The sequence below is a fragment of the Calypte anna genome, chromosome 8 (assembly GCF_003957555.1).
Source record: "Calypte anna isolate BGI_N300 chromosome 8, bCalAnn1_v1.p, whole genome shotgun sequence".
In the NCBI taxonomy this organism is placed as follows: domain Eukaryota; kingdom Metazoa; phylum Chordata; class Aves; order Apodiformes; family Trochilidae; genus Calypte; species Calypte anna.
The window spans coordinates 20,465,750-20,489,345 of NC_044254.1; the positions used below are offsets into that span (position 1 = coordinate 20,465,750).

The following is a 23,596-nucleotide window of genomic DNA, read 5'->3' on the forward strand; positions in this document are numbered from 1 at the left end:
TTCCCCAATGCTGTAGACAGCACAACTCTTCTCAGCAGTTGTGAGGGCAAAAGAAGAGCAGCCTTTCAGAGCTGATTTTAGCAGGCATGAACACCTTGCAGAGGGACTGTTTAGGAAATAGCCTGTGATTGAGTGCCTTCACAGTTAAATTAAATGGAAAGGCAACAGAAGGGATGTTATAGATCAGATTTTGCTTCCAAAAGGAGGGAACTTGATAAGCAGGGCTGTACCTAAACTTCAAGGTGGAACTGAGAAGTGCTGTCAGGGTGCTCAGCAGAACTGGCATGTGTGTGCAGACTCTGACCTCTCTTCATTTAGGCCTAGCCTAGGAAATTGAGTTACCAAAAAAAGATGCACTGAAGGGTTTGTGGACTCATTGTAGACTTCAAATCTTTTTTGCAAAAAGTACAAAAATCATCTGCTGTTCACATTTTCAGCAAGGGGGGATCTGGCAGAAAAAAAGTTTGTAGACATAACTTCATAAATAACTGCTTCAAAGTGGTGTTAGGAGGAACAGAGGAGTGAGGGAGAGCATCATCAGACACTTCATTTCTGATGGCTATAACAGACAGAAATAAAGTGTAAATTGGCAAAAGTCAAGTTAAATTGGATTTTGCAAAGGAAAATAAAACAAGCACTGCACAGTCCCAGTGCCAAACAAATGGTATGGAAGCAAGGAAAGGGCTGCAGTGTCCAGGGAGCTGAAGAAAGGAGAAAGTGTAAGGATTAAAGAGCCAGAGTGGGAAGCACATGAATGAATGTATTATCTCCATAAGGATGATATGATGAATGTGAGGCAAATAGTGGCTTATGGTAAGAAGTTCAAAGAAATAGAAAATAACTGGGTCAGCAGTAAAAGCCAAAAGCTGTTGAAGCTAATGCACTGTGTGTGAGAGCCTGAGAGATCTCTGTTCCAAGCCACTGCGCTGTTGAACCAATTAAGCTGCAAGTCCAGAGGAAAAGGTCCTCAATAAATCTATCAAGTTACACGTGGCTCCACAGGATTAGATTGTAGTGGACATAATACTTCTTTTTCCTTTCTTTTTTGGGGGGGATGGGAGCAAGGCAAGGAAAATAATCATGTCAAATTCAGACCTCTTAATCTGACCTCAGAGGTACCATTCAGCAGTTCAGAGCAAAGTTTAAATGGAAGAATAATTAGATCCTGAAAGTAAACACAATATGGACTTGACAAAGGCAGGTTACAAAAACTAATTTAATATCTTTAGTTGATTAAAAATAAATTCATTCTGGGGACAGAGGAAGTGTATTAAGTAGCTCAGTCTGTCTGAAGTTCAGTTAAGCATGCAATACTATGTTGTGTGAGATATTATTAGTTAAGCTTCAGAAGCTACGGTTTGATGGAACACCTGTATGTGAGCAGTGTCTCTAAAGAACACAAAGAACAGCACTGAATGAACTGCAGGGATTTCCCCTGCAGGAGGTCGTGTTTAGTGTTTGCTTTAATGATTTTTTGGCACAGAAGGCAATGGTGTGCAAGTGGAATTTGCGATGATACAAAACCAGGTGTGGTCTATACAAAAGAGGATGAAAATACCATCCAGGAAGACCGTGAGCACCTTGAGAGAAGGAGTGAACTGGTTGGCATGAAACCAAAGAGTATGAATGGAAGGTCATGCTGTTTGTGACAGTAACAGAAATTTTGACACTAAGCTGGGAAAGCATTATTTGTCGATGGCAGAGGGGGAAAATGTTTAGATAGGTATGAATAAAACACAGGATAATTCAGAGTGCCTTGCTGCCTTTGTTTGTATCTTGACAAATAACAGTTTTGTCAAGACCTGGGGAAAGGACTTCATGTAGAGATAGAGAATTGCCTCTGCATGAGGCATTGGTGAGCCTTTTTACTGCTTCCCAAGAAGTAAATTTGAAGTAAACAGGGACAGAGAAAGCTATGACACGAAGATTTCCCAGTTTTCATAGAAGAGATTAACATGGCTTGTTTACCTTGGTAAAATGAAGGCTGAGAAGAGATACAATTGCTCTGTGGCTTAAGAATAAGCAGGAGCTAGAAGAGCTCTTTAAAAGTCTCAAGTTGATATAAGAATGACTGGTCTTAAATGACCTGTGAGTAAATCTTTCCTAAACATGAAAAGATGAGGGTGCCCAGCCCTCCCTTTTGTGTCACTGTGTCTCCCAAGGGATGCAGGCGGTGTCCCAGGAGCTCTAGAGACAAGGCAATGCAGGTTAACATAGAGTTAAATTAGCACTAGTGAAGATAGAAACTGTTACCAGTGAAGTGGCATTTCTTGCTGCTGCTGTGCAGGTTTTCAGGGAGAAATGCTACTGACTTACAGAAATACAGAAGATGTAACAGAACAGGGAAACCTTCTTTACAACTTGCTATTTTTCTTGAATGCATTCCTCATTGATTTCATTCTCTCTGATTTAATCTTACTGTATTTTAAGACATTGCAATATACTTGATAAGACTAATGTGCTCTGAAGCTGAGGCATTCCCTGATTATAATTGATTTCAGATGGGAAGCTTACCTTCCTCCTGGGTTGGTCTTTGAAACATTTTCTTGGTCTTAAAATATTTTACTTGGCTTCTCTTGAAGGGACAGAGAATGTTTTGTGCTTCCTCATGGAGTTCTCAAGAAAAAAAGGACAAGTGGTTTGGGGCTGCTGCATTTGCATAGCCCTGAGAGGTGGCTTTAACTGATGATAAATTTTGATCTAATAACTGTGACCAAATGATCACACATCAGAGCCACTGACACCTCTTTGGGATGGACATAACAAATAGTGCATCTGTTTGCAGAGCAACCCTCCTCCTGCTGTTTCTCTCTCCACTGAAAAGAACAAACATCTACTAATCACAGAGGGACCTGAAGCAAAGAAAATCCCAGCCTGATCCCCTAAGAGCAAGAAGGGCTCTGGAGCCTCCTGGGGTGTTCCTGGTGGAGCTCCCAGAAGTTCATTACAGGACAAGCAGCCCATTTGTTTGCACCAGTGGAAACAAACGTTTGGATTCAGTGATCTTAAGGGTTTTTCCTAAACTAAATTGTTCTCCTCGTCTAAGCTCTGTCAGCTGCTGTGCTACTCAGGGTGCTATTTAGGGTGTATATGTAGTGTTTCATTGCCTTTCCCCTGTCAGGGTAAGGGGAGCAAGGTGCCTGCGTCTTTCTGGCAGCTTGGAGAAATCTGCTCCAGCTTTTCTCCCCACTGGGGCTGCTGGGGTGGGAATGCAGCTTCCTTTGCCTGATTAGCTCTGTCTGTCAGTGGGGTGAGTCCCTCTCCTGTAATCAGTAACCGGAGCTGGTGTTGAAGACATGCCTCATCCCTCCTGCCTGTGTTGCTGTTAGGTGGGGGGGGAGCAGCACCGTGCTGAGCCAGCACTCTGCTGGTGCTCTTTGTGGGGGGAGATGAAGAATCATCCTCACTGGGGAGTCCTCTTCCTCTATGGTCTTACATTCAACCACAAAACACTCAAGAGTCATGCCACAGGCACCACTAAGATCTGTGAATTAAATGGGAGGCTGAATTGTGGCAGTGCCCATGGTGTAGAGCAGCCTGAAAGCTAAGCAGCCAGAGGATTACTGGCCTTGCCGGGAGCCTTGGAATCAGTCCTGGAGCTTTAATGTAAAAGGCTGCAGTTCTACTGACCAAAATTTTACTGCCCACCTTCTGTACTTAAATTCCTGCTCCACTTACACCTCACGAAGCAGATTTCCCTTTGCCATCAGATAAGGCTCTTGGGTGTGGCCTGCAGTGAGGTTTTAGGTGGTCTGAGTTTGCCTGGAAGTGGCTGCTACCCCAGTGACCATCCATACCAAGGGATGCAAGCAGGTTGTACTGGATGAAACCAGTGGCTTCTCACACTGTTTGATGAGGCTGAAATACGTGAAGGAAGCATCAGCTCGTGCTCTGATGTGCCAGGCACATCAGTCGCCCTGGAGCTCCAGGTAGGCTTTGAGCAATCCCAGTGTAAGTGAATGTATTTAGCCCTGGTGTTGCAGCACGGCCCCTGTGCAGCAGCAGCTGCTCCTGTTGGCAGGAGCACACAGACACACTTGGCTGCCTCTGCCGGTGCTGTGTGTTCCTAGCAAGGGGCTGTGCTGTCACAAGGGACACTGCTGTGTGGCAGGGGCCAAGCCCAGGACCCCCAGCTGGCATGCCACGTGTGGGACTGTTCCCAGCATGTTGGAGGATCCTGGCTGTCCTGCTGCAAGTGACAGCCACATGTAGCCCTGTTCTCCCTGTTCCCTCTGCTCTGTACCGCCCTCAATCTCACTGCTGCTTTCTGAAATTTATCCTTTTTTCCTTCCACAAGCCAGCTTTCATCCCAGTGCCAGTTTTGAGTTTCTGCTTTTATGCTAGCAGAAGCCATGCACTGAGTTGTTTCTGAGAAGCACATTTTCAGTTTAGAGATGGAGTCTTCTGCATTTTTAGAGTTCCAGAGAGCACCAGCAGTTTACCATGTGTTGCCCTGTCATTCCTGGTGCTGGTGTAGTCTTTGCAGCATTCAGGTCACAGTGGTAGAATAGGCTTGTAAACACACCATAGCAGCAAGAGGGCTATTTCCAAAATGTGTTGAAGATCTTGAGAGAGACCTTGAATTCTGTGTACTTCTTGGCATCAGGCTTCACACCATGACCAGGTTTGTCTGTGCTATATAGTCAGCAGTAGTGGCTCAGAGCTGCTAATCCAGGACAGGACAGGACAGGACAGGATATCTACAGATGACAGGAAAGCCACATGCACAGTGTGTGTGGTGGATGCAACCAGAGCTTTACAAGCAGCTGCTCATGGGTTTGCAGTGGGTAAACTGGATTTAGCTACCTATGACAAAGTGCCCTCAGAGGGCTCAGGGGGTGGTGCTTTGTTGATTGAGACCATCCTATAGAGTGATTTTATTACGGTCTGGATCATATTTAGAGCTCAAATTACTTGCTAACCAGAACACTGTGCTAGAGACATCGGTTCATTTACTGAAATTTTTTGTCCTGTGGAGAGATTTTGGGGAAAGTTGCTTTATCCTGCTCTGCCTTGGTCTCCTCAGAGGACAAACTACTTACTTCTGTTATTAAGTGCTTTAACAGTACCAGCACAGGGGGTGATGTCAGACACCATGAACACAGCTAAAGCCTGCTGCAGGGAACACATCTGGGCAGGCTGGCATCATTGCTCTGCAGTGCCTGGCTGGAAGATGTGACAGTCTTACCCTTAGCATTGTGTTAGTGTAACCTTTGGCATGTGATTTCCTCTTGATAGAGCTGGTGGAGTTGAGAGCTGGCTTTGGTGGGCTGTTTGTGGGACTTTTCAGCTGTGTGCACCTCCATACATTCCCCAGAGACCTCCCTTGGCAGGGAGCTGTATACAGGGACATGTCCTGCCATCATGTTCTCTGCCAGCTCTGTTCCTGGGCACATGTCACCATGCATTCTGTGCTGCTGGACTCCTGTGTGCAGTGGCTTGGTAGGGCAGTGTAACCAGCTACATCTGCCCAAGGTGAAGACACCTGGGCTGCCCAGATCTCATTATGCCAAAAAAACTTCACACAGCCCATGGGGAGAGCTCTTATGTCAGGTACATGGATGGATCTGACCCTGATGACTGTATTGGCTTTAAATCAGAGAAGACTCTTGGTCTGTATGGCCTCTTCCAGTCTGCAGCAGAGTCTGTCTCCTAGACAGAAGCTACTGCCCTGCCCCAGCCAGAGCCTCCCACAATATGTGGGATGGGAGCATGCTTGACTAAGATAGCTGCTGACCTCCTGTCTTTCCCGTTTCCTTCCAGTCCTGGACGCACAACATCCAGCGGGAGAAAGAGTTCCTGCGGAAGCTGGTGAAAGCCCGAGTCATCACTGACCTTACCAGTGGGATCTGAGTGGCTGCAGCCACTGCCTCCAAGGGAGGAGATGAAGATGCACGCTGCAGCTCTGGGAGCAGGCATGACAGCTGCCCCGCAAGAATCACACCTCACTGAAGACACACAGAGATGCCCAGGTGCTCTGGGAAGACCCTCTCTCCTTGCCAATATGCACGAGGGTTGCATCTGCTGCCTCCAGGCCTAGAGCTGGCAGGAGGTGGGCAAGAGGCTGAGTGGGCCATTCTTGAACTCTTCATCGCAGATGGATCTTCTATGTCCTGAATTATCAGGAAAGACTCAGGAGAGAGAAGAAAGGTGTGTGAATAAAACAATTTGTGCCAAATGGGAGGTGATGCTGCCCCGAGGCAGCAGTACCTGAATGTATAAAGTATTATTTTTTAAAAGAAACTCTGCTGGAATCATACTCGAAATACCAGGGTGCAAGGCGAAGTCTGCTTGTGCACAGCCCTGCGAAAAGCCTGGCCTCTCCGTGCTCCATCTGCATTGTCATTGGCCTCAGACCTTTCCCCAGGAAAACAAATCCATCTAGAACATCGGCATCATTAGTGCTGCTGTAATTCAGAGGGAGAATAGGGTCTTTCCCTCGTTCTCCGCTTGGAGCTTCTGGATAGAGATGAGCATGGGTTTGTTTTTCTGCACTTTTCCTTGCTTCCCACATAGAGGCAGCAGCAGCAGCCACTTATTTGGCTATGTTTTCCATAGCCGTTTGCCCTGCTCTGCCTCTATCCTGACCCCAACGTGGAGGGGGGAGCTGATGGCTTCCTCTGCTTGCAGCAGACCCTCCACACCTTCCTGCCTGTCACAGTGCTGAGGAACCTGCCTTGTGCTCCAGCCTTTCAGGCCTCTTGGTTTGTGCCTGCTGTGCAGGGCCCCCTTGGAGCACATTGGTGCCACTGTTTCTGGACAGCATCTCACTTTATTTTTGTGGGGGAGAGCAGTAATTTATTCTTGGGAAGGAGGTCAGATCTTGCACAGAAATCTGGTACTTTGCAGTTTGAGAGCAGACTGCTAAAGATGTTTGTTTTCTGGTCAAGGCTTGATCATGTTCCCTATTTAAGCAATGTGACCTCAGTGATGATGGAGCCTGCTAGCATGGATTGGGGACTGATGGGAAATGTCACGGCCTCTGCTACCTTCATTTCCAAGCTCCTGTGCTGCTCTAGCACTGCTGCTCCTCCTGCTCTCAGGAGCACATCCCTTCCTTTGCCATTTTGGCCCTAAGATGCAGTATTTGCACATTTGATTTGTATCCATACTTCAGTGGAGCTGGAATGAACAGAGCAATGTGGCCAAGTGTGAGGACAGTGGAGTGGTTTCATCCACCTGGAGAGCATGGGCAGGAGGGGGATTGCCAAGGGAATCCTTAAATGTGGAAATTGGCTTCCCATGCTCTCCTAGCCTGGTTCAGGATGGACTGCCTGCAGGCACTGTCCCAAGCTGAGGCTCTGACATGCAGCCAGCTGGTGCTGGGGTCAGTGGAGGGAGGATCCCAGAGGGGTGCTGGCTGGGCTCGTCTTCCCAGTGCTGCATCTGACATAGTCCAAGGATTGTGGTCTGCCTTGCTCTGCACTGAAGGGAGAACATGGCCCTACCACAGACAAGGGATGCTCAGAGCAAGGCTTGCACCATTCCCCTGGGATGCCTCTGCTCACTCTGATTTGTAGGGGGCTCTTGCTCTGATACTGAGACCCCAGAGGGGACATGCAGGAGGGGCAGGCAAAAACTCAGGCATGGGGCAGATGAGCAAACTGTACAGAATTATTTGAAGCCAAGCTGCAGGCAAAGGCAACTCTGACGACATGGTGCTGGGTACTGCCCACAGACTAAGCATGCAATGTATCTCTCAGAAGGCCCTCCTGTGTGGTGCACCCATAGCCAACAAGCTTTCTCAGGGGTAAGTCGTGTCCATCTTCTGGTTGTGGCTGCTGCTTGCTTTCTAGTCTGAGAACAGCTCAAAGAGTCTGCCTCTTCCAGGCTGCAGGACAGATACTGGGAGGCTCTTCCTTCTTTTTCACCTTCATGTCCCCTTCCCCTGTCCCTCTGGCCTCCCAACCCAGTGGTCCCTGCTCCCCCCAGTACATGCCTGCCCTTGCAGTGCCTCCCACTAGGGTGCTCTGTAAGGTTTCCAGCAGATTTTAGGGCATGTACTGTGGCAGATCTTGATTTGAATATTCTCCCCCAATTTGGTTTTCCTGCTCAAGGGGCCCAGGGGACTGGATTTCCATGACTCTTACTAGGCAGCACTCCTTTTGTGGTTCCTGTTTGTCAGCCTGGACCTGGGACCAACATCTGTAGAATACTTGCCTCAGTCACAGTCGGGGTGCCTGGGGTGGACCAAGGCAAGGTTGTAGCTGGGTAAGGTGGACACCTACCCTCTGCTTGGGTGCTTGAACTGAGTCTTTAACCAGCTGCTGCAGGAGGTCTGGGGCAGTGATGGGATGATGGGCCCCATGCATATGCTACAGTGAGCTGAGTGGGTGGCTGCAGCCTGGAGGAAGGGGGGAGGGGGGGGTGAAGAGCCTTTGGTGTCCTTGCTGGGCTCTTCTCCACCTCCTGGAGGATGCACTCGTGTGGAGGCTTGTGATGGCATTAATTAGATTTAGTCCATTTTATTGGGCACTACAAAGCTATGGGGCACTTTAAACTTCCAGCTTGCTGGCTCCAGATCCAGGGAGGGAGCATGGCATCTGCTCTGCTTTCCCTGGTGTCCCAGCTTCCCACCATGGTCAGGGATGGGACTTCATGGGAAGCTGTCCCAGCAGACCAAGGAGGTGACTCCAAGCCTTTCCCTCCACCCAGGTGGAGGTATCCAAGCAGAAGAGCCCAGACTGAGTAGGTGAGCATGTGGCCCGTGGTGACTGGTGGGTCTGACCGCCTTCAAGTAGAAGGAATGAGAAGATGAGGGAGGGTTTGGGGGCCAAAGGCTCCCCTCCAACTTACTGTCCCATTTGATGTTGGTGGGGCAAGCACACCCACAGAGCATCCCAGGGCTGGGTGCTGGGAGTGTGCAGTTCCTGGATACTGTTCCTTTGGCTGCCTCCCGGTGTGCACCTGCAGCCACCTCCCACCCTCCAAAACACAGCAGTCCTGCCAGCTCCAGCAAGCGGTGCACAGGTCAGAGCAGGGTTAGTGGGACGGATGTGAGTCTTGGCCTCTCCCTCCCAGTGACTCACCTTCAGCTCGGAAGGGAGAGCCCAGGGGAATTCTCCACAACCTAAATATAGAGCAGGGTTGCCTGGTGCCTCTGATGCGCTGCAGTGCAGAAAGGCCACTGGGATGGCAGGGAGCCTGGGTGGAGAGGTCCCTGTGCAGCACAGGGAGGTCGAGGAGCCACCCCCCACAGCAGGGTCTGGGGAGCTGCAGGCCAGGCAGCACCCACTGCTTCAGGGCAGCAGCCAGGGAGCTGCTGCCACGTTGACCACACCATGAGCACTGGCTGCTCGTGAATCTGTGGGGCACAGCCTTCCCTCATGCCTGCCACCCTGGCATAGGGCTCCCTCCACCAGCTTCCCACGTTAGGGGTGGCCGTGCTGTAGTCTCAAGCTCACACGTGCCAAGTGGAGGCACCACAGCCAGGGAGTACAAGGCAGCAGTGCGATTCTCTGCAGCCTGGCACCCCACGGCCCAGCATCCCTGGGCTTCCTTTTCCTAGGAGGGAGCAGTAGGGAGGCCCTGCCCTGGCCTGTGGCTTTACCCCTCAGTGCGGGCACTGCTGAGAGAGGGGGAAGGTGTCCAGACAGGGCTGTCTGTCTGTCTGTATCAAACAGGGGCGGGCAGGCTGGGGACAGAGAGCACCAGGGGAGCAGCCTGGCAGCTGCCATACTGGGCTCCACCAGCACTGGCACCAGCATGGTGTGTGCCATTGGTCCAAGCATGTGTCACACGCAGTATTAGACGTGTCCTTCAGTATAGGTGACCTGGGCCACTACCCAGCCCCCTGGGCACTGGCTCCTTGCACAGCCTGCACAGGGACTCGCTCCAAAGGCCAGTGCGCTCGCTGGTATTGTACTGCACCAAGCTGAGATGCAAGAACTCAATGAGTTTTTAAAATTAGTTTTAGTTTCTGCGATTATTTTTTTTTTAATTTCCCCTCTAGGCAGGGAGGGCAAGAGTCTTACAGGCTCTTCCAAGCCGGCTTATGTCACATCAATTCAGTCATATCACAGAAGCAATAAAGCTATCAAACAAGCTTGGCTGGCCTCTTTCTTCTGCTGCCTTTGGCCTTTTGTAGGGGAATCAGAGGGATTCCCCAGCTTTCGCTGTCCCCAGCCTGTTTTCACTGCTGACTCTTCTAGCACAGTCACCCAGAGGCAGCTGCTGGGAGCTGCAGCAGGCCCATGCCACTGGTCTGGTGCTGGGCATAGGAGAGGACTCGCTCCTCCTTGCAGGTGACCTGAGGGGTGGGAGAGGGGCTGGTGGGATGGGCGCATGTCATGTTGGGGGTCCAAGGGCTGGGGGTTTGTTCTGCCTGGGGCAGGCTGCCTGTGCATGCTCTCTCAGGGACTCCATGCCAGAGGGGTGGCTCCCATGAAGGGTCACAGCAGCAGTCAGGCTGGGTGCGGCCCTGAGAAAGGCAGGTGTCCAGCCAAGTGACCTTCTTGTCACAGTGTTCGGGAAGGAAGTTTAGGAAGCTGGGGGCCAAGGCTGTGACCAGCTCCGACACCTGCCAGGTCCCAGCAGGAAGAGCATAGCTCCAGTGGCAAACTCCAGCGATGCTGCAGACAAGCCAGAGACAAGTCAGACACAGTCCTGTCACCCAGGGAACGGGGTGGCTGCTTCCAGGTGGGTGACTGGTCTGCTAGACCTGTCAGCTTCTAGATGCATGGGCAGGCTTCCTGCCAGGAACAATGAGATACCACAGAGGCAACTGCCCAGCCCTCCTGAGTGTGTGGCTGCAAGTTCCAGATTCCTTCCAGAAAGAAGATGCTGGAACTGCTCCAACTCTCGTTGTTGTCCTCTCTTCCCAGCCCTTAAAGAGCAAGGCCACAGCTGCCATTGGGCTGGGCTAGCACCAGGGGTGGCTCATGCCCCATCCTGGCTTTGGGAGGGCTGTGCAGGGACAGAGCACAGAGCCTGAGACTGGGGCATACAAGGAGAGCCTGTGAGAGGTTCAGATGGGCAGAGACAAGGACACTAGTTCTGGAGCAGGTGTCACCAAAGGAGCCACATCATAGCTGAGACTGGAATGATGCAATTGGTCAGTCCATCTGCGTCACAGCTCTCTCCCACATATGTTTTGTCACACCCAACCATGCCCTCACACAAACACTGCAATGGCTGTGACATGCTCAGTCCTGCCATCTGGATAGACTGCGTCACCCCTATCCCACCTCACGCAAGGGTGGCATCATCAGGGACATATGTCACAGCAGGCCCTGGCTCTGCAGGGCTTAAGGGACACAGATCACTCCAGCCTTGGAGCTTGGGGGCACAGGCTGCTGCTACAGGTGGTGCCTTATGAGGCACCAAACCAGCCTCTAAGCAGAAGTCAGGGAGCAGGTTGTCTGGAGACCTGTGGGGCTGGAGACCCTCTCCTGCACGCCAGCACCCTCTGGGGCTTGGCACACACTCAGCACTCCCAGGGAGAGCAAATACTTGTAGGAGCTCAAATGGAGAGAGTGGCCTGATTCTGGTATGGCACTGGGATGTACCACCTCCTGCCACTGTGATCTTGAAGGGACGGGGAGGAGGTGCTGCTTGGCAGGACATCAGTGAGGCTGATGGCAGCAGTGGGGTCACATCTCCCATGAAAAGGGCCAAGGGAAGAGGAGGGAGCCAGGCCACCTAGATGTTGGGGGCCACAGAGATGAAAGAGGCACACATGGAAGAGGACAGAGGCTTTGCACAGCCATCCCTTCACAGAACTGGGGATACCATGAACCTTCCCACATGGGCTCCCACGAATATGCAACTGTGTGCTGTGTCCCACACAACTCAACTGCCCACCACCTGTATCACACCTGCAGATCCCAGCTGTGCCCTGGTAGTGTGAGGGCCAGCCCAACCCACAGGGAAGGTGGGAAAGGACAGAACCAGCACCTGAGGCTGTCTCCAAGCCCTGAGGCAGCCTTCCTTTCCGCTGGTAGCCCTTCCTGCAGGCAGGAGCCAGCCCCATGGGGCCAGGCAGAAAACCTGAAGCAGGAGATACCACTTATACAGAAACTTTCCAAGTGGGCATCCCCTTTAGTCTGCAGCCCCGCTCTTTGTTCCCCATTCCCCAGCTCATTCCTCATCCCAGGAATGTTCTTGGGCCTCCAAATCTCTGCTGGGTCAAGGCATTCAAAGTTGCCTCAGCCAGCTATCATGAGGGCACCAGGAATAGTAGAGGCCTGAAGCCATGGGGCAGCACAGCCCCATGGCAGAGCCCCCCCATCCCATGCAGTCCCCCTAGCAGACATGATACCACTTACAGCCACAGGCTGGGCCGAGCTACCTGCACTGTGCGCAGGGACCAGGACCATGCAGTGCCACACCAAGGCAGAGCCTCCTGCCACCTAAGCTGCCTGGTGGCTGGGACAGCTTAGTCTGTGTCAGCACATTCCCTGGCAGGTGATGCCGCAGGAGGGACGCAGGAGTTGTTATCCCCACGCTAAATAATCCGATGAGATGAGACAAGTGGCGGATGGCTCTGCTGGTAGCTTGCACGTGCCGTCTGTCCCCTCTGCAGAACCGTGGGGTCTCTGGGCTGCCGTTCCGCGAGAAGCCGCTAACTCCACACGGGGGGCCGAGGGGCCGGGAAAGATCACACAGGGCCGGTGTGGAGCCGTGGTCCAGCCCCGGCGATGGAGCCGCTGGCCCCGCTCCAGCCACGGAGTTACATAAACCCCGGGGAGGTCGCGGCGAGGCGGTGGAGCGGATGACACGGCCGGCAGCATCCCGGGACCCGCAGCCCATCCGGGCGCCTCCGGACCCTGCCAGGCCATGAGGGCCGGCCCCGGGGGCTTTGCCCGGCCTGGGCTGTGCCCCGGCGGCCGACTCCGGCCAGGAGAGCACGTGTGAAGTGGGGCCGAGCGGAGGCGGCCCTGGGATTTGGCACGTTTGCAAGGAGCACTCGAGAGCCCCGGGATGGACGTGGAGGGCCCTGAGCGGTGACGTAAGGGCTCGCACGGTCTCGGCTCGGCTCGCCAGTCGGCCCCCATGTCCCCGGGGCCTGCGGGGGCCCCGGCGGAGCCAGGCAGGGACACGGCGGAGGTAAGGCGGGCGGAGGAGCCGGGAGGCAGGCGGCCCCTCCGGGGTGGACCTGGCCGGGGGGCCGGGCAGGGAGGCCGGACTCCTCCTCCGGTCAGGCCGGACCCAGCGCCAGGCACACCGGTGGCCCGCGGCAGCTCGGGGTGCGTGGGAGGCCATCAGCTCCGCCGCGGTCCGGGTGCTGCCAGGATGTACCCTGCCCGGACCTCCCCGACCCATCCCCGCCGAGCCCCCACGGGCGTCCCGCTGTGTGCAGGGATCCTCGTGGGGCTCTGTCCCCCAACGTCGGGTCCCCGTGGGGGGTCTGCTCCCGGAGGATTCCGGGAAGGGCTGAACTCGTCCCCGGGGGTGTCCGTGTGTCCGTCCTGCCGGCGCTGTGAGCAGGCTGTCGGGGCAAGGAGCCCCGCTCACGGGGAGTTAGTCCGTCTTTCCGTCCTTTCGTCCGTACGAGCTGCGTGTCCATCTGCCCGGCGGTGCCAAGAGGTGTCCGCCGGCCCTGGGCTGGGCCAGCGGGCAGGTGGTGATGGCGGGGATGGGTGCTGCGGGGGGTCCCGGTGCCGTTCTAGGCGGGATTCAAGTCCGCGGGAGCTCGGCGGCGGCTCGGAGCCGATGCTGATGCTGGCAGGGCAGTGGCTACTGTCCCGGGGCGGTCCCACTGCGTGTGCTGATCGGAGTCCTGGTGCTGCTGCCGTGTGGGTCGCGGTGCCGGTCGAGATCTTGTCTTGATGCCGGTGCGGATTGGGATCCCGGTGCCGTTGCCCGCCCCGGCGGTCAGGTGACGGCGGTTGGAATTTGACACCGGCGGCGGCAGCAGGAGCGGGATGGAGCCGCTGCTGCCCCGCACTGCGATCCCACCCGCCGCCGGCGGCACCGGCACCGCACCTCGAGGCGTACCAGGACCGCTTCCCGAGGCACACCGGGACCAGGGACCCGCACTCCGAGGCGCAGTGGGAGCGGCAACAGAAGCAGCGGCGGGAGCCGGACCCGCAGCCGGTGCCGGTGCCGGCGGGGCAGCGCCGGCCCCCGCCCCCGCCCCGCCCCGGCGCGGCGGCGGCGGCGGGCGGCGGGGGGCGGCGGGGAGCGGAGGCAATGCGGGGCGGCGGCGGCCCGGGGGATGGTCCCCGCCGTGGGCACGGTGAGTGCGGGCCGGGGCAGCGGGCTGTAGAGTCCGCCCCAGCCAACCGGCGGCGCCGGGCCTCGGAGGCGTCTCGTACCAGGACCGCGAGGGGGACGGGAGGGCAGACCTATTCGTCGTCCGCCCTTCGGAAAAAACCGCTGGGCGGCGAAAGGGTTTGGGTCGCCCTCGGGCAGGTCCCCGCCGAGCAGCTCACGGAGTGTCGAGCTCGGCCTGGCGGCGGGAAGCGCTCGGGGCTGCGGCGAGGACGGGGCTCCCTGCCCGGGTAGGGAGAGGCGGGACCCCGCTGACGGTGCCCGGGGGGCACGGGGACGGCCTCACCCACCTCTTCCCTGGGCTCCCGCCCCGGCCCCTTTGGGTACGTCGGGCGGGTCTGTGCTCCAACTGCCCGGGAGGTGCGACGGGGAGAGCGCTGGGGCGGGGGTGGCCGGGCCGGCACTGCCCGAACCTCCTCCGGCTCTATTTTCCCTGGGCTGGGGCCGAGTTCCATCTCGCCCCTGTGCTCCACGTGTCCGACTCCGGCCTCCCACGGATCTGAGGTGCGGGTGCCAGCTCCTCGTAATACGTGGAGCTGATTTCTGCCGCCTCCCCCCCCGTCACTGCTTCTGCCTGGGGCAACGTGGGGCGATGCCGGGCCGGCGCCAGCCCCACCGGCAACCGCAGGTACTCGTGGGGGTCTCCGGGCACCTCTCCGCGCTGCCAGGCAGGACCCGCAGGTGCAGGGCTAGCAGGGCGAGCAGGGTCAGCAATGTCCCAGCATAGCCTTCTTCCAAAGGCGGCCACTCCATGATCTAAGACCCTCACCCGGGGGCTAAGGCACCCACTGGTGCGGCGTTGATGCGCTTTGAGAATGGCTTCTGCCTCCCCCGGGGACCTGGTGTGCAGCCCAGGGGGCACCCGTCGCTCCTCAGCGCCTTGTACACAGGCCGGGCAGTGGGGCTCTTGAGGGACTCTGCACTGCTGGTTTGGGGTGACCCGTACAGGGCTTACCCCAAGGCGCTGTTGCTAAACCCCCGAGCCGGGGACACATGTGGCCGGGAGGGTCAGGCAGGTCCTCACATGTATCCTAGCTCCAGAAAGGGCTCCTGTGCCTGGTAATGGCCCAGCTGGGGTCTTGCAGCCGCGGCAGGGACAGAACCCCAGCCACATGCCCCCGCTGCGGGAGCTGGGGGACTGCCGTGGGGTGTTCAGGTCTGGCACCCCCGTGGGGTGCCCAGGAGTTCGTCTCAGCCCTGCCCGCGATGGGGGAAAGCAGGGACCGAGCGGGGCTGCGGAGCAAGGGTGGGATGTAATTCTGTGCGTTCGGGGAGCTGCCCCCGGCAACGGGGCTCCGTGTTTGCGGAGACATTGGAGGAGCACGTCCTTAGTCCCGACTCCGGGGCTCCCGGGCTCCAGGGACCGAGGGGAGGCTGCCCTCGCCCGGCGCCCTGCCGGCAGCGCTCCTTCTGCAGAGCCCGGGGCTGTGCTGCCGCCGGACGGGAGAAGCCTGAACTGCACAGGCTGCTCCGTCCCGTCCAGTCCTATCCCGCTTCGTCCCATTGCGACCCGTCCCGCCGGTATTCTGGGACCGAGGGGCAGCTGGTCGAGGAAGCGAGGAACGGGCGAGGGGCCCGTCCCCTCCAGTGGGGCGGAGGGACCCTCGCCTGCCCTCTCCGGGGGTGCCTGCCTGGGAAAATCATGACCTGGCAGCAGCAGCTGGCCCGGGGCCACGGACCGCCATGGAGCGACGTGCTGCCTGAGCTGCGCTTGGCCGGGCTGCGGAGGGGCCGGGGGCCAGTGCCAGCCCTGTTTGCACCGGGACGTGTCCTGCCTGGTGCACGGTCCCCGGAGGAGACACATGGGCCTGGAAGTGCCCATCGCAGCCTCTTGCCATGGTGTGACCCGTGCAGGGTGGCAACAGATACAGGAGTTGGGGCTTGGGGACCATCACCTGAAATACTGGGGGAACTTTGGGAACTTTTTTTCTCCCAGAGGTGCCCAGCCATGTCCTTTCATTTTCTGGCCAGGACCATTTTCCTCAGCCTGTACCTTTCCATCTTTTTAAGGAAGCACCTGGGACATGCCAGGGAAAAGCAATGTAGGGGGTGGGAGGACTCCCCACTGCAGGATGACACTGAGCTCCAAATGAGACAGACTTGTCCTGAAAGACAGAGGATACAGCAGGCAGGCCAAGGAGGATTCAAACTCTCTTGGGAGCCACCTCTGGGGGATCCTCGCTTAGGATGCTGGGGCACAGGGGTCTCCTTGCACTTCAGGGGAGCTGGGAAAGGAGATGCAAGATGTAGCTGAAGACTGGGAGTTGCCCCTGCACCTCTCACAGGACAGCACTCCCCTGAGACTGTGCTCACTGCTCTGCTGGGACCATGCATAGTGGGGACCAAATTCCACTGTGTGTGTCAGGAGAGCAGACACTGGGCAGTGGTGTCAGGATGAGTGACCATCATGAGAACGGTGTGGCTCCCCATGCCCTGCCATGTCCCCACAGGAGCTTCCTAGGGTGCTCTGGGGCTGCACATCCCAGCTCGGAGCAAGCAGTGGGCTGGGGAGCCAGCACGGGGCTAGTGGGCAGCTTCACCTAAGGACCCTGCACTAATGGATTTGGAGTTTCCAAGGTCAGGCTCCCACTGTGAGCAAGAAAAACATTCCCAGGGAAGGGCCATGGGAAAGGCCCCCCCCCCCCACAGTGCTTCCAGCCCCAGCTGCTGCCTCACAGCCCAGCCTGGCATCCCGGGCTGCTCATGTGAGGAGGTGGCTGCATCCCCATCAGAAGCGGTGGATGAAGGTTGAAACACCTCAGCTGCCAAATCTCTTGGAAGGGGTTCATGGGGTAATGATGGTTCCTTGCTGTGTGGGGGTGGGATGGTGGAGGGTTCATGCATGGAGTGCAGGAGGCATTGCAGGGTTCTGGGGGATGAGGGAGTGGCTGGCATGCTTGGCAGGGGCAGGGGAGCAGTGTGCCAGCTCCCAGCTGGCCAGTTTCATGCCCACCCCATCCCCTCTGTGTGGGCACTAACCCCCACCTCTGCGCTTGCAGTTAGCATGGAGCAGCGAGCAGGGCCACCAGAGCTGAGACCTGCAGGACCCTCCATGCACCCACAGCCCAAGGTAAGCCCCAGGCCTGGCTGGCCACCATTGCTGGGATCACACATTCTGGTCCCCATCCCCAGCTCATGGAGCCTTGTCCCTGGTGTGGGGAGCCTCATCGGGTCTCACCCCACTGTACTGTGCTTTGTTGCAGGAGGGGACACTGTGGGGTTTCTTGCCCATCCTCTCACTGCTGTCTGGGATGGCTGTGGGCACCCTGCAAATGCCACACTACAATGAGACACTGGAGGCACCTCCTACACCTCGGGGCATGGCCACTGCCAGCCCAGCTGTGGAGGATGGTGTGGAGCTACCACTCGCTGCTGCCTGGAGTCAGATATATGGTGTGTGTTGTGTCAAGACCCCCAGGCTGGGCACGGTAGCCCCGAGTGTGGGGCATGGGTGGTTGGGGGGCTGCTGTGGGAGTCCCACCCTGTGAAGGGCTACACATTGGGGCTGGGGGGGCCAAATACATGGGATGATGTATTTCATGCTGGGGATGGTGCCAGAGCTGTGGGGATGAGAGGATGGTTTGGCTGGGTGCCCACTGACCCCACCAGTCTGTGGGCACACAGCCAGTACAATGGCGGGTGGTCAGGAGGGGGCTGCAGGTCATGGCTGGGAACAGGGAGGCTTAGCAGGCCCCAGGAGGGTGGTGGGTGCAGGATAGGGTCTGACAGGCATCCCTCTGTGTGCAGGAGACAATGCAACAACAAGTGGCCCCAGGCACCACAGAGCTGGCAGAGGATCTGCTTGCTGCGTGCTGAGCGATCACCATCAGGCACCAGTAAAGCCAAGAAGGGGGCACGGAAATCGTCACGGGGGTCCCGCGGACGCAACTGCCACATCCGCAACCTGATGGTGAAGGTGCGCGACCTGGGCCTGGGCTTCAACTCAGATGAGATTGTGCTCTTCAAGTACTGCAGTGGGTCCTGTCATCGGCACGCAGCAACTATGACCTGACACTGGGTAGCCTGCTTGAGGCAGCAGCTCATCACCCCAGGTCCACAGGAGCGGGTCCTCAGCCATCCCTGTTGTCGTCCCACCCGTTATGAGGCTGTCTCCTTCATGGACGTGCAGAACACGTGGCAGACAGTGGAGAAGTTGTCAGCGGCTTGAGTGCAGCTGTATTGGCTGAAGAGGGGGCCGCCGGCTCGGCCCTGGCTTGATGCATGCTGGCAAACCCAGTCCCATGGTATACAGCAGCATTGATGCTTGAAGGATGAGCCTGGCAGAGATGGATGCACTTGGCTTTACATGGCTACAAGAGATTGAGTGAGATGGAGCCGTGACACGGTGTGAGTGGCTGAACCCCCTCCTGCTCAGTGCCAAGAAGCTGGTGCCACCAGCTACGTGGTGTGCTGCCTGAGTGCACCCTGGTTCAGCTTTGGGAGAGGAGCTGGAAGAGGCATGGATCATCCCTGCTGCTCACGGGGCTCTGCCAGCTCAATGCCCACCAGCAGCACCTGGCTTGCCTGCACCCCACCTGGATTGGTGTTCCCACACCCCTGCTTTAGGTGGGGCTGGGGCCAAGTATTACCCAAACTTCGGGGGGGGTCAGAAAGGGGGGTTAAACCCCCATGCCTCCTCAGGCACTCTGGGGCTGGTGGTGGCTGGAGATGCCATGCCTGAGGACAGGGGTGCAGAGGGGCTAAACCATGCCAATGAAGGGTTGGGGATCTGCACCCGGGCTGGCAGCCATTCCGGTGCTTTGCAAGGCTGCAGGGCATGGGCACCTGCCGGGACCCCTGCCCAATTCCAGGGGGGGTGGCAAGGTCCCTCTGCTGCCCCCGCAGTGCTGCGGCACTAAACTATTTATTACTCTAAATTATTTATTTATTGTTTTCGAGCGGCAGCTCCTATTTATGACTTCGGCCTGCGGAGGTGGGGGTAATTAACCGCAACGCTGCTGTGAAGCTCTGGGCAGCGCCCGGCCCCTCCCCCGGAGTCCCGTGCCCCCAGCCCCCCTTTTTTTCTATTATTTGTAAAATTGAGGGATAAAACTCTATTTTTGTAGCAGTCGCCTTTTCCTGTAGCAATAAAGTGATGGGCTGTGAGTCCAAACCCTGCGTGTGCCGTGCCGGGTGGGGCCGCGGGTTCCCTGCTGTCGGGGGGAGGCGGTAAAGAGCGGAGCTGCCTCCGCACCGCCCGCCCCAGGGCGCGGAGAGCGAAACCGGCGCTCGGTACCGGTGCCCGGCAGGGGACGCTCCCGGCCTGGACTACGTCTCCCGGCGTGCGGTGCGGTGCGGTGCGGCGGCAGGCCCGGGCTGTCCGGCCGCGCCTGCGGGGCCATCCGGTACCGGGGCGGAGCGGGGCAGCCGAGCCGCTTGGGGCGTCCGGGCGGTGGGTCCCGGCCCTACGGTTGCTGCCCGCCGAGCCCAACCGAGCCCAGCCCAGCTGAACCGCCGCGGTGCCCGCCGCCCTCCCCGGGGCGGGGAGGCGGGTCCGTCGCGATGCGGCTGCCCCTGCGCCGCCGCTGTCGCCCGCCCGCGCCGCCGCCGCCACCCGCCGCCTTCTGAGCGCCGCCGCAGCCATGGAGCGGAGGGCGGAGGCGCCCGCCGCCGCCGCCGCAGGGCCTGGACTTCACTGTGGAGAACGTGGAGAAGGTGAGTCCCACCGCTTCCAGCTCAACCCGCAGCGTTGGCAGGGCAGGGGCAAGGGGCGGGGGCTGCGGGATGCGGATGCTGCAGGGGCTGCGGCTCGGGGGGCACCCGCTTCGGCGGGGCCGGTCCCATCCCCCCGCCCGCCCCGTCCTGTCCCGCTCCGCTGCTGGTACGCGGTGTACGGTGCAAGAGGTGGAGCCGCCGGCTCCTGCGCGCCGGGGCAGCTCGGGGAAGGGAAAATGATGTGGCAGAAATGGAGCAGAAAAGGAGGGTTGTGTCTCCGACGGGCGTCCTCTGGGCAGGAGAACCTACAGGTCTGGTTCTGATTGCCCCCCGACGTTATCAGTGTCACCATCAGGCTGGGAAGGTGGGGGGGCGGGCGGCCGGGCTATCGCCAGGTGCTGAAAAATAGTGTCGGGGAAAGCCTTCAGAGGGCGGATGGCCCGGTGGGCCTTCTCTAAACCTGGATCGATGCAGTCCCCATGGTCCTTGCGATGCTCGAGGTCCTCATAAGGGGCAGTTGTAGGGTAGCGAGGAGCGAGGTTGTGATTGCCGAAATCTGGGATCGAGGGAATGGCCATGGCAAACCGAGGACTGCCAGCATCCCATTGCTGCTGCGGAAGGACTCTGAGAAGGCCTCCACATGACCTGGGTCTCATCATGGAGACAGAACAGGGCACCCCAGAGAGTGCTAGGGAAGACAGCTGTGCAAAACCCTTCCCTTGGGCCATCTTGGAGATGTTGGGGGCAGGGGCAGCAGAGGGTACATCCCTGAAGGGCAAAACTGCAGGAGATCTGCTCATTCACACTTTAGACAGACACCTGCTCAGAGGCCAACAGCCCCATTGATCCGTAGCCCAGTCCCCAGACAGCCAGTGGGAATCCCAGCGTCCTCGTTTTTCTTCGATAAGAATAGACCGAGTTCTTTGCCAAAGAGATGCCCTTTAGGGTGTGCTGGTGGGCACATGGTTTACGTTTCCTACCAGTCCATCTCTAGCAGCTGGCCTGGCCTTGCCAGAGGTCTCAGGGTCAGGGATATCAGGTTTGTAAGGGGGCACTGGTTGCCTTTATGGCTGCAGGTGAGATAGGCCATCTCTACCAGGGAGATGGAGACAGAGCAGAGCCAGGGGGATTAACTGATGTCTGGAAAATGCTACATTAATGCAACCTTCTGCAGCTTAATCTGCCTATATCCAGGGCTGCTGGATGATTTTGCCTCTGACTTCCTTTCTCTTCAGCAGACACAAACCACTCCTTTGTTTGCACTAACAATGAAGCACACACTTGCCTGGGAAGGGTGGGCAGTGCCAGGGTGGTGGGCACCCAGCACTGCTGGGCAAGTTGGGGCTGTGCGAGAGCATCTTGCCCTCACTGCACTGCTCTGGATTTAGTCTCCTGCTGCCTGGGAGGGAGGAGGCAAAGATGCCCTCTAGGATGCTTCAGCTCCCCTCCCCCAGCCTGTCTGGCTTTTCCCAGTCTCCAAAGGCTTTGCCATCTTGGTGGTGTTGCCATCTGAAGGTGCTGCTGTGGATCGTGGTGGGGCTCTGAGTGGCTGCCTGGGGGAAGTCTCGTGGTCCCTGCCCAGGGGAAGAAATGAAGGTGGCATCAGAAAAAACTTGGGAGGTTTAGCAGCTCAGAGCCCTCCCGTGTTTGCCTTTTCCAAAGAGAGCTGTGGGGTGTTATCTCATACAAAGCAAAGGAGAGGTGGGATTTGCTGAGGGCTGGGCTGGTGGGAGGCAGGTGGGTAGAGCTGCTTTGTGAGAGGTGATTGCTGGAAGATAAATGGTTCTTCTCCTGGGCCTGGGATCTTCTGCCTACTGGCATGGTTCTATTAATAACACTGAATACTGATTAAAGTCAGGGTTTGACTTCACTCTGAGTCAGTTAGTGCTGGGGTTAGAAACAGGGTAAGGAGCTGGTTATCTTGTAAGTCAGAGGGTCAAAGATTCTCCAGGTCATCTGCTGTGGGAGTCATCACATGTGACATCTGTAGCCAAAGAAGTCTTTGGTGAGACTGCCCGTCATGCTCTTCTGGTGGGTTTGTGGAGAGCGTTCAATGTCCCTGGAAGATCCTTCTGTACCCCCACTGTTGTTATGCATGATGGGGAAATGCCCCTGCAGTTCTGCAAGGCTCTGGCTGCCCATATAGCTGAAGAGGATCCATTGCTTCATTTATCTGACCTATGCCAGAGAAATCTGGTTGGATCCCTCCAGCTGTGAGCAGTGGTTGCAAGGAGGTGGGAGGGTGCAGATGCTGTAGGCTGGGCCCAAGCTGGCAGTCTGAGAGCCCATGGGCAGCAGGCAGGCAGCTGCCTCTTCCTGAGGAGATTCAGGTGCTGCACTTCAGGAAACATCTGAAATTTGCTCTTTGTATTTCCCCCCCCCCCCTTTTTTTTTTTTATAGGGAGCATTGCCTTGATACAGGGAAGGATTGGGGCCATGCTGGGCTGAGGTGTTTGTGGTACAGCATCCACCAGTCCCAGCTGAGGGCTGCTCAGCTGCTTTTTGTTTTCTTCTGCGCCTGACCTAGATGCTGCTCTGGCTTCAGCACAGCTAGAGCAGGCTGGCATGGCCATGCTACATGGACCTGCTGGGCAGCCGGCAGCTCTGGGCTGGCTCTTCCTCTCCTGCACCTGCTACTGAGCTGGGCTCTTCTGCAGTTGGAGGCTCGGGAGGGAAGGGAAGGCTTGGAGAGAAGGGAAGGCTTGGAGGGAAGAGAAGGCAAGGCCAGGCGAGGGTTTCAGGCTGCGAGGATGCTCATGCTTAAACGGTGCCATCTGGTAAATGACCTGCATGGGCTTTTGTGTGACCAGGGTCTGTGCCTGGCATGACTGGCAGCCTGGTGATGGGGAGATGCTGTCCTGGGGAGGTGACCCTCCTGCTGCAGTCTAAACCCTGCTTCAGAGAAGATGAACTGCATGCGTTCAGTCCCTGCTGGCTGTGTCAGTGCACTAGCAGGACTTGTGCCTTGCATGTTTGGTCTCTCCTAGGTTAGGGGTGGCAGCACCTGACAGTGTTGGTGGTGTAGGACAGAATGGGAATCCAGATCACCCTTTACCAGTTTTCAGTGCAGTTGAATCTGCTCCAGCAATATCCCCTTTTTGAAACAAGAAGGCAGTGCCATTTCTCCGTGAATTTCCCAAGTGCCTGCTCTTGCCCTCCTTTTTTTTTTTTTTTTTTTTTTTTCCCTGTTTGATTCCTTCCAGGTCTTTCCTTCCTTGGCCTGCCTTTCATCCTCTGGGGTGTTTGTAATACTCGCTGACGTCTTTTTCCCTAGCACATTAGCGGTCTTGGCGTCTCTGGGCCTTCCAGATTGCTGTGTGCCTCTCTGGAGATGCCTGATGAATGCACAGTCTCTCTGGCAGGATGGGTAGGCGGGGAGTTACAGAGCTGACATCCAGAACCTACCGTGACGGGAGAGGGGTGGCTTTGATCACTGCTCCTTGGAGATGCTGAGCCTCAGGGATGTGGCAGCTGCTGGGGGCTGGCCTTCCACCCGGGAGATGGGGAGGAGAAACCCAAGGGCATCTGCTTTCTTCACATAAAGGTTATTGCCTATCATCTGAAACCTGATCAAGAGAATTATGGATGTGTCAGGATGGGGAAATGGTGCCCTCATCTCGTGCATCACTGTCAGGGATGCTTTTGCCAGGGTTTGGCTTTGCCCTGCAAGGGCCATCACTGGAACCTCATGTCAACTCTGACATCTTATGGAGCAGGAATGGGTGAG

At 56.9% G+C, this 23,596-nt stretch overlaps 4 protein-coding genes across 16 annotated transcripts in view; 3 read left to right on the forward strand and 1 right to left on the reverse strand.

Annotated features, from left to right (window-relative positions):
• Positions 1-10,037, forward strand: part of ST3GAL3 (ST3 beta-galactoside alpha-2,3-sialyltransferase 3) — a 191,887-nt gene extending 181,850 nt beyond the window's left edge. For all 13 annotated transcript variants that reach the window (XM_030454997.1, XM_030454990.1, XM_030455000.1 and 10 more), the window contains one exon: positions 5,764-10,037. In XM_030454997.1, the coding sequence (XP_030310857.1) occupies positions 5,764-5,853 (90 nt within the window). In that variant the 3' untranslated portion in view covers positions 5,854-10,037. The remainder of the gene's footprint in view (positions 1-5,763) is intronic.
• A 2,957-nt stretch (positions 10,038-12,994) lies between these two features.
• ARTN (artemin) lies at positions 12,995-18,795 on the forward strand. The gene is given in 9 exon segments (XM_008490789.2): positions 12,995-13,047; positions 17,214-17,284; positions 17,418-17,607; positions 17,962-17,981; positions 17,983-18,015; positions 18,017-18,203; positions 18,206-18,240; positions 18,242-18,379; positions 18,381-18,795. Coding segments are annotated over 8 exon segments (690 nt in total). The 5' UTR covers positions 12,995-13,047; positions 17,214-17,218; the 3' UTR covers positions 18,402-18,795.
• Positions 13,452-14,669, reverse strand: LOC115598669 (basic proline-rich protein-like). Its single transcript, XM_030455372.1, has 2 exons — positions 14,376-14,669; positions 13,452-13,946 (listed from the first exon to the last, which is right to left on the reverse strand). Exons 1-2 carry the CDS (start codon positions 14,667-14,669, stop codon positions 13,452-13,454), a joined length of 789 nt encoding a protein of 262 aa, XP_030311232.1.
• A 986-nt stretch (positions 18,796-19,781) lies between the features above and the next one.
• The window catches only part of IPO13 (importin 13), a 29,952-nt gene continuing 26,137 nt past the window's right edge, over positions 19,782-23,596 (forward strand). The window contains 2 exon segments of the mRNA XM_030455011.1: positions 19,782-19,837; positions 19,839-19,869. Of these exon segments, the coding sequence (XP_030310871.1) occupies positions 19,797-19,837; positions 19,839-19,869 (72 nt within the window). The 5' untranslated portion in view covers positions 19,782-19,796.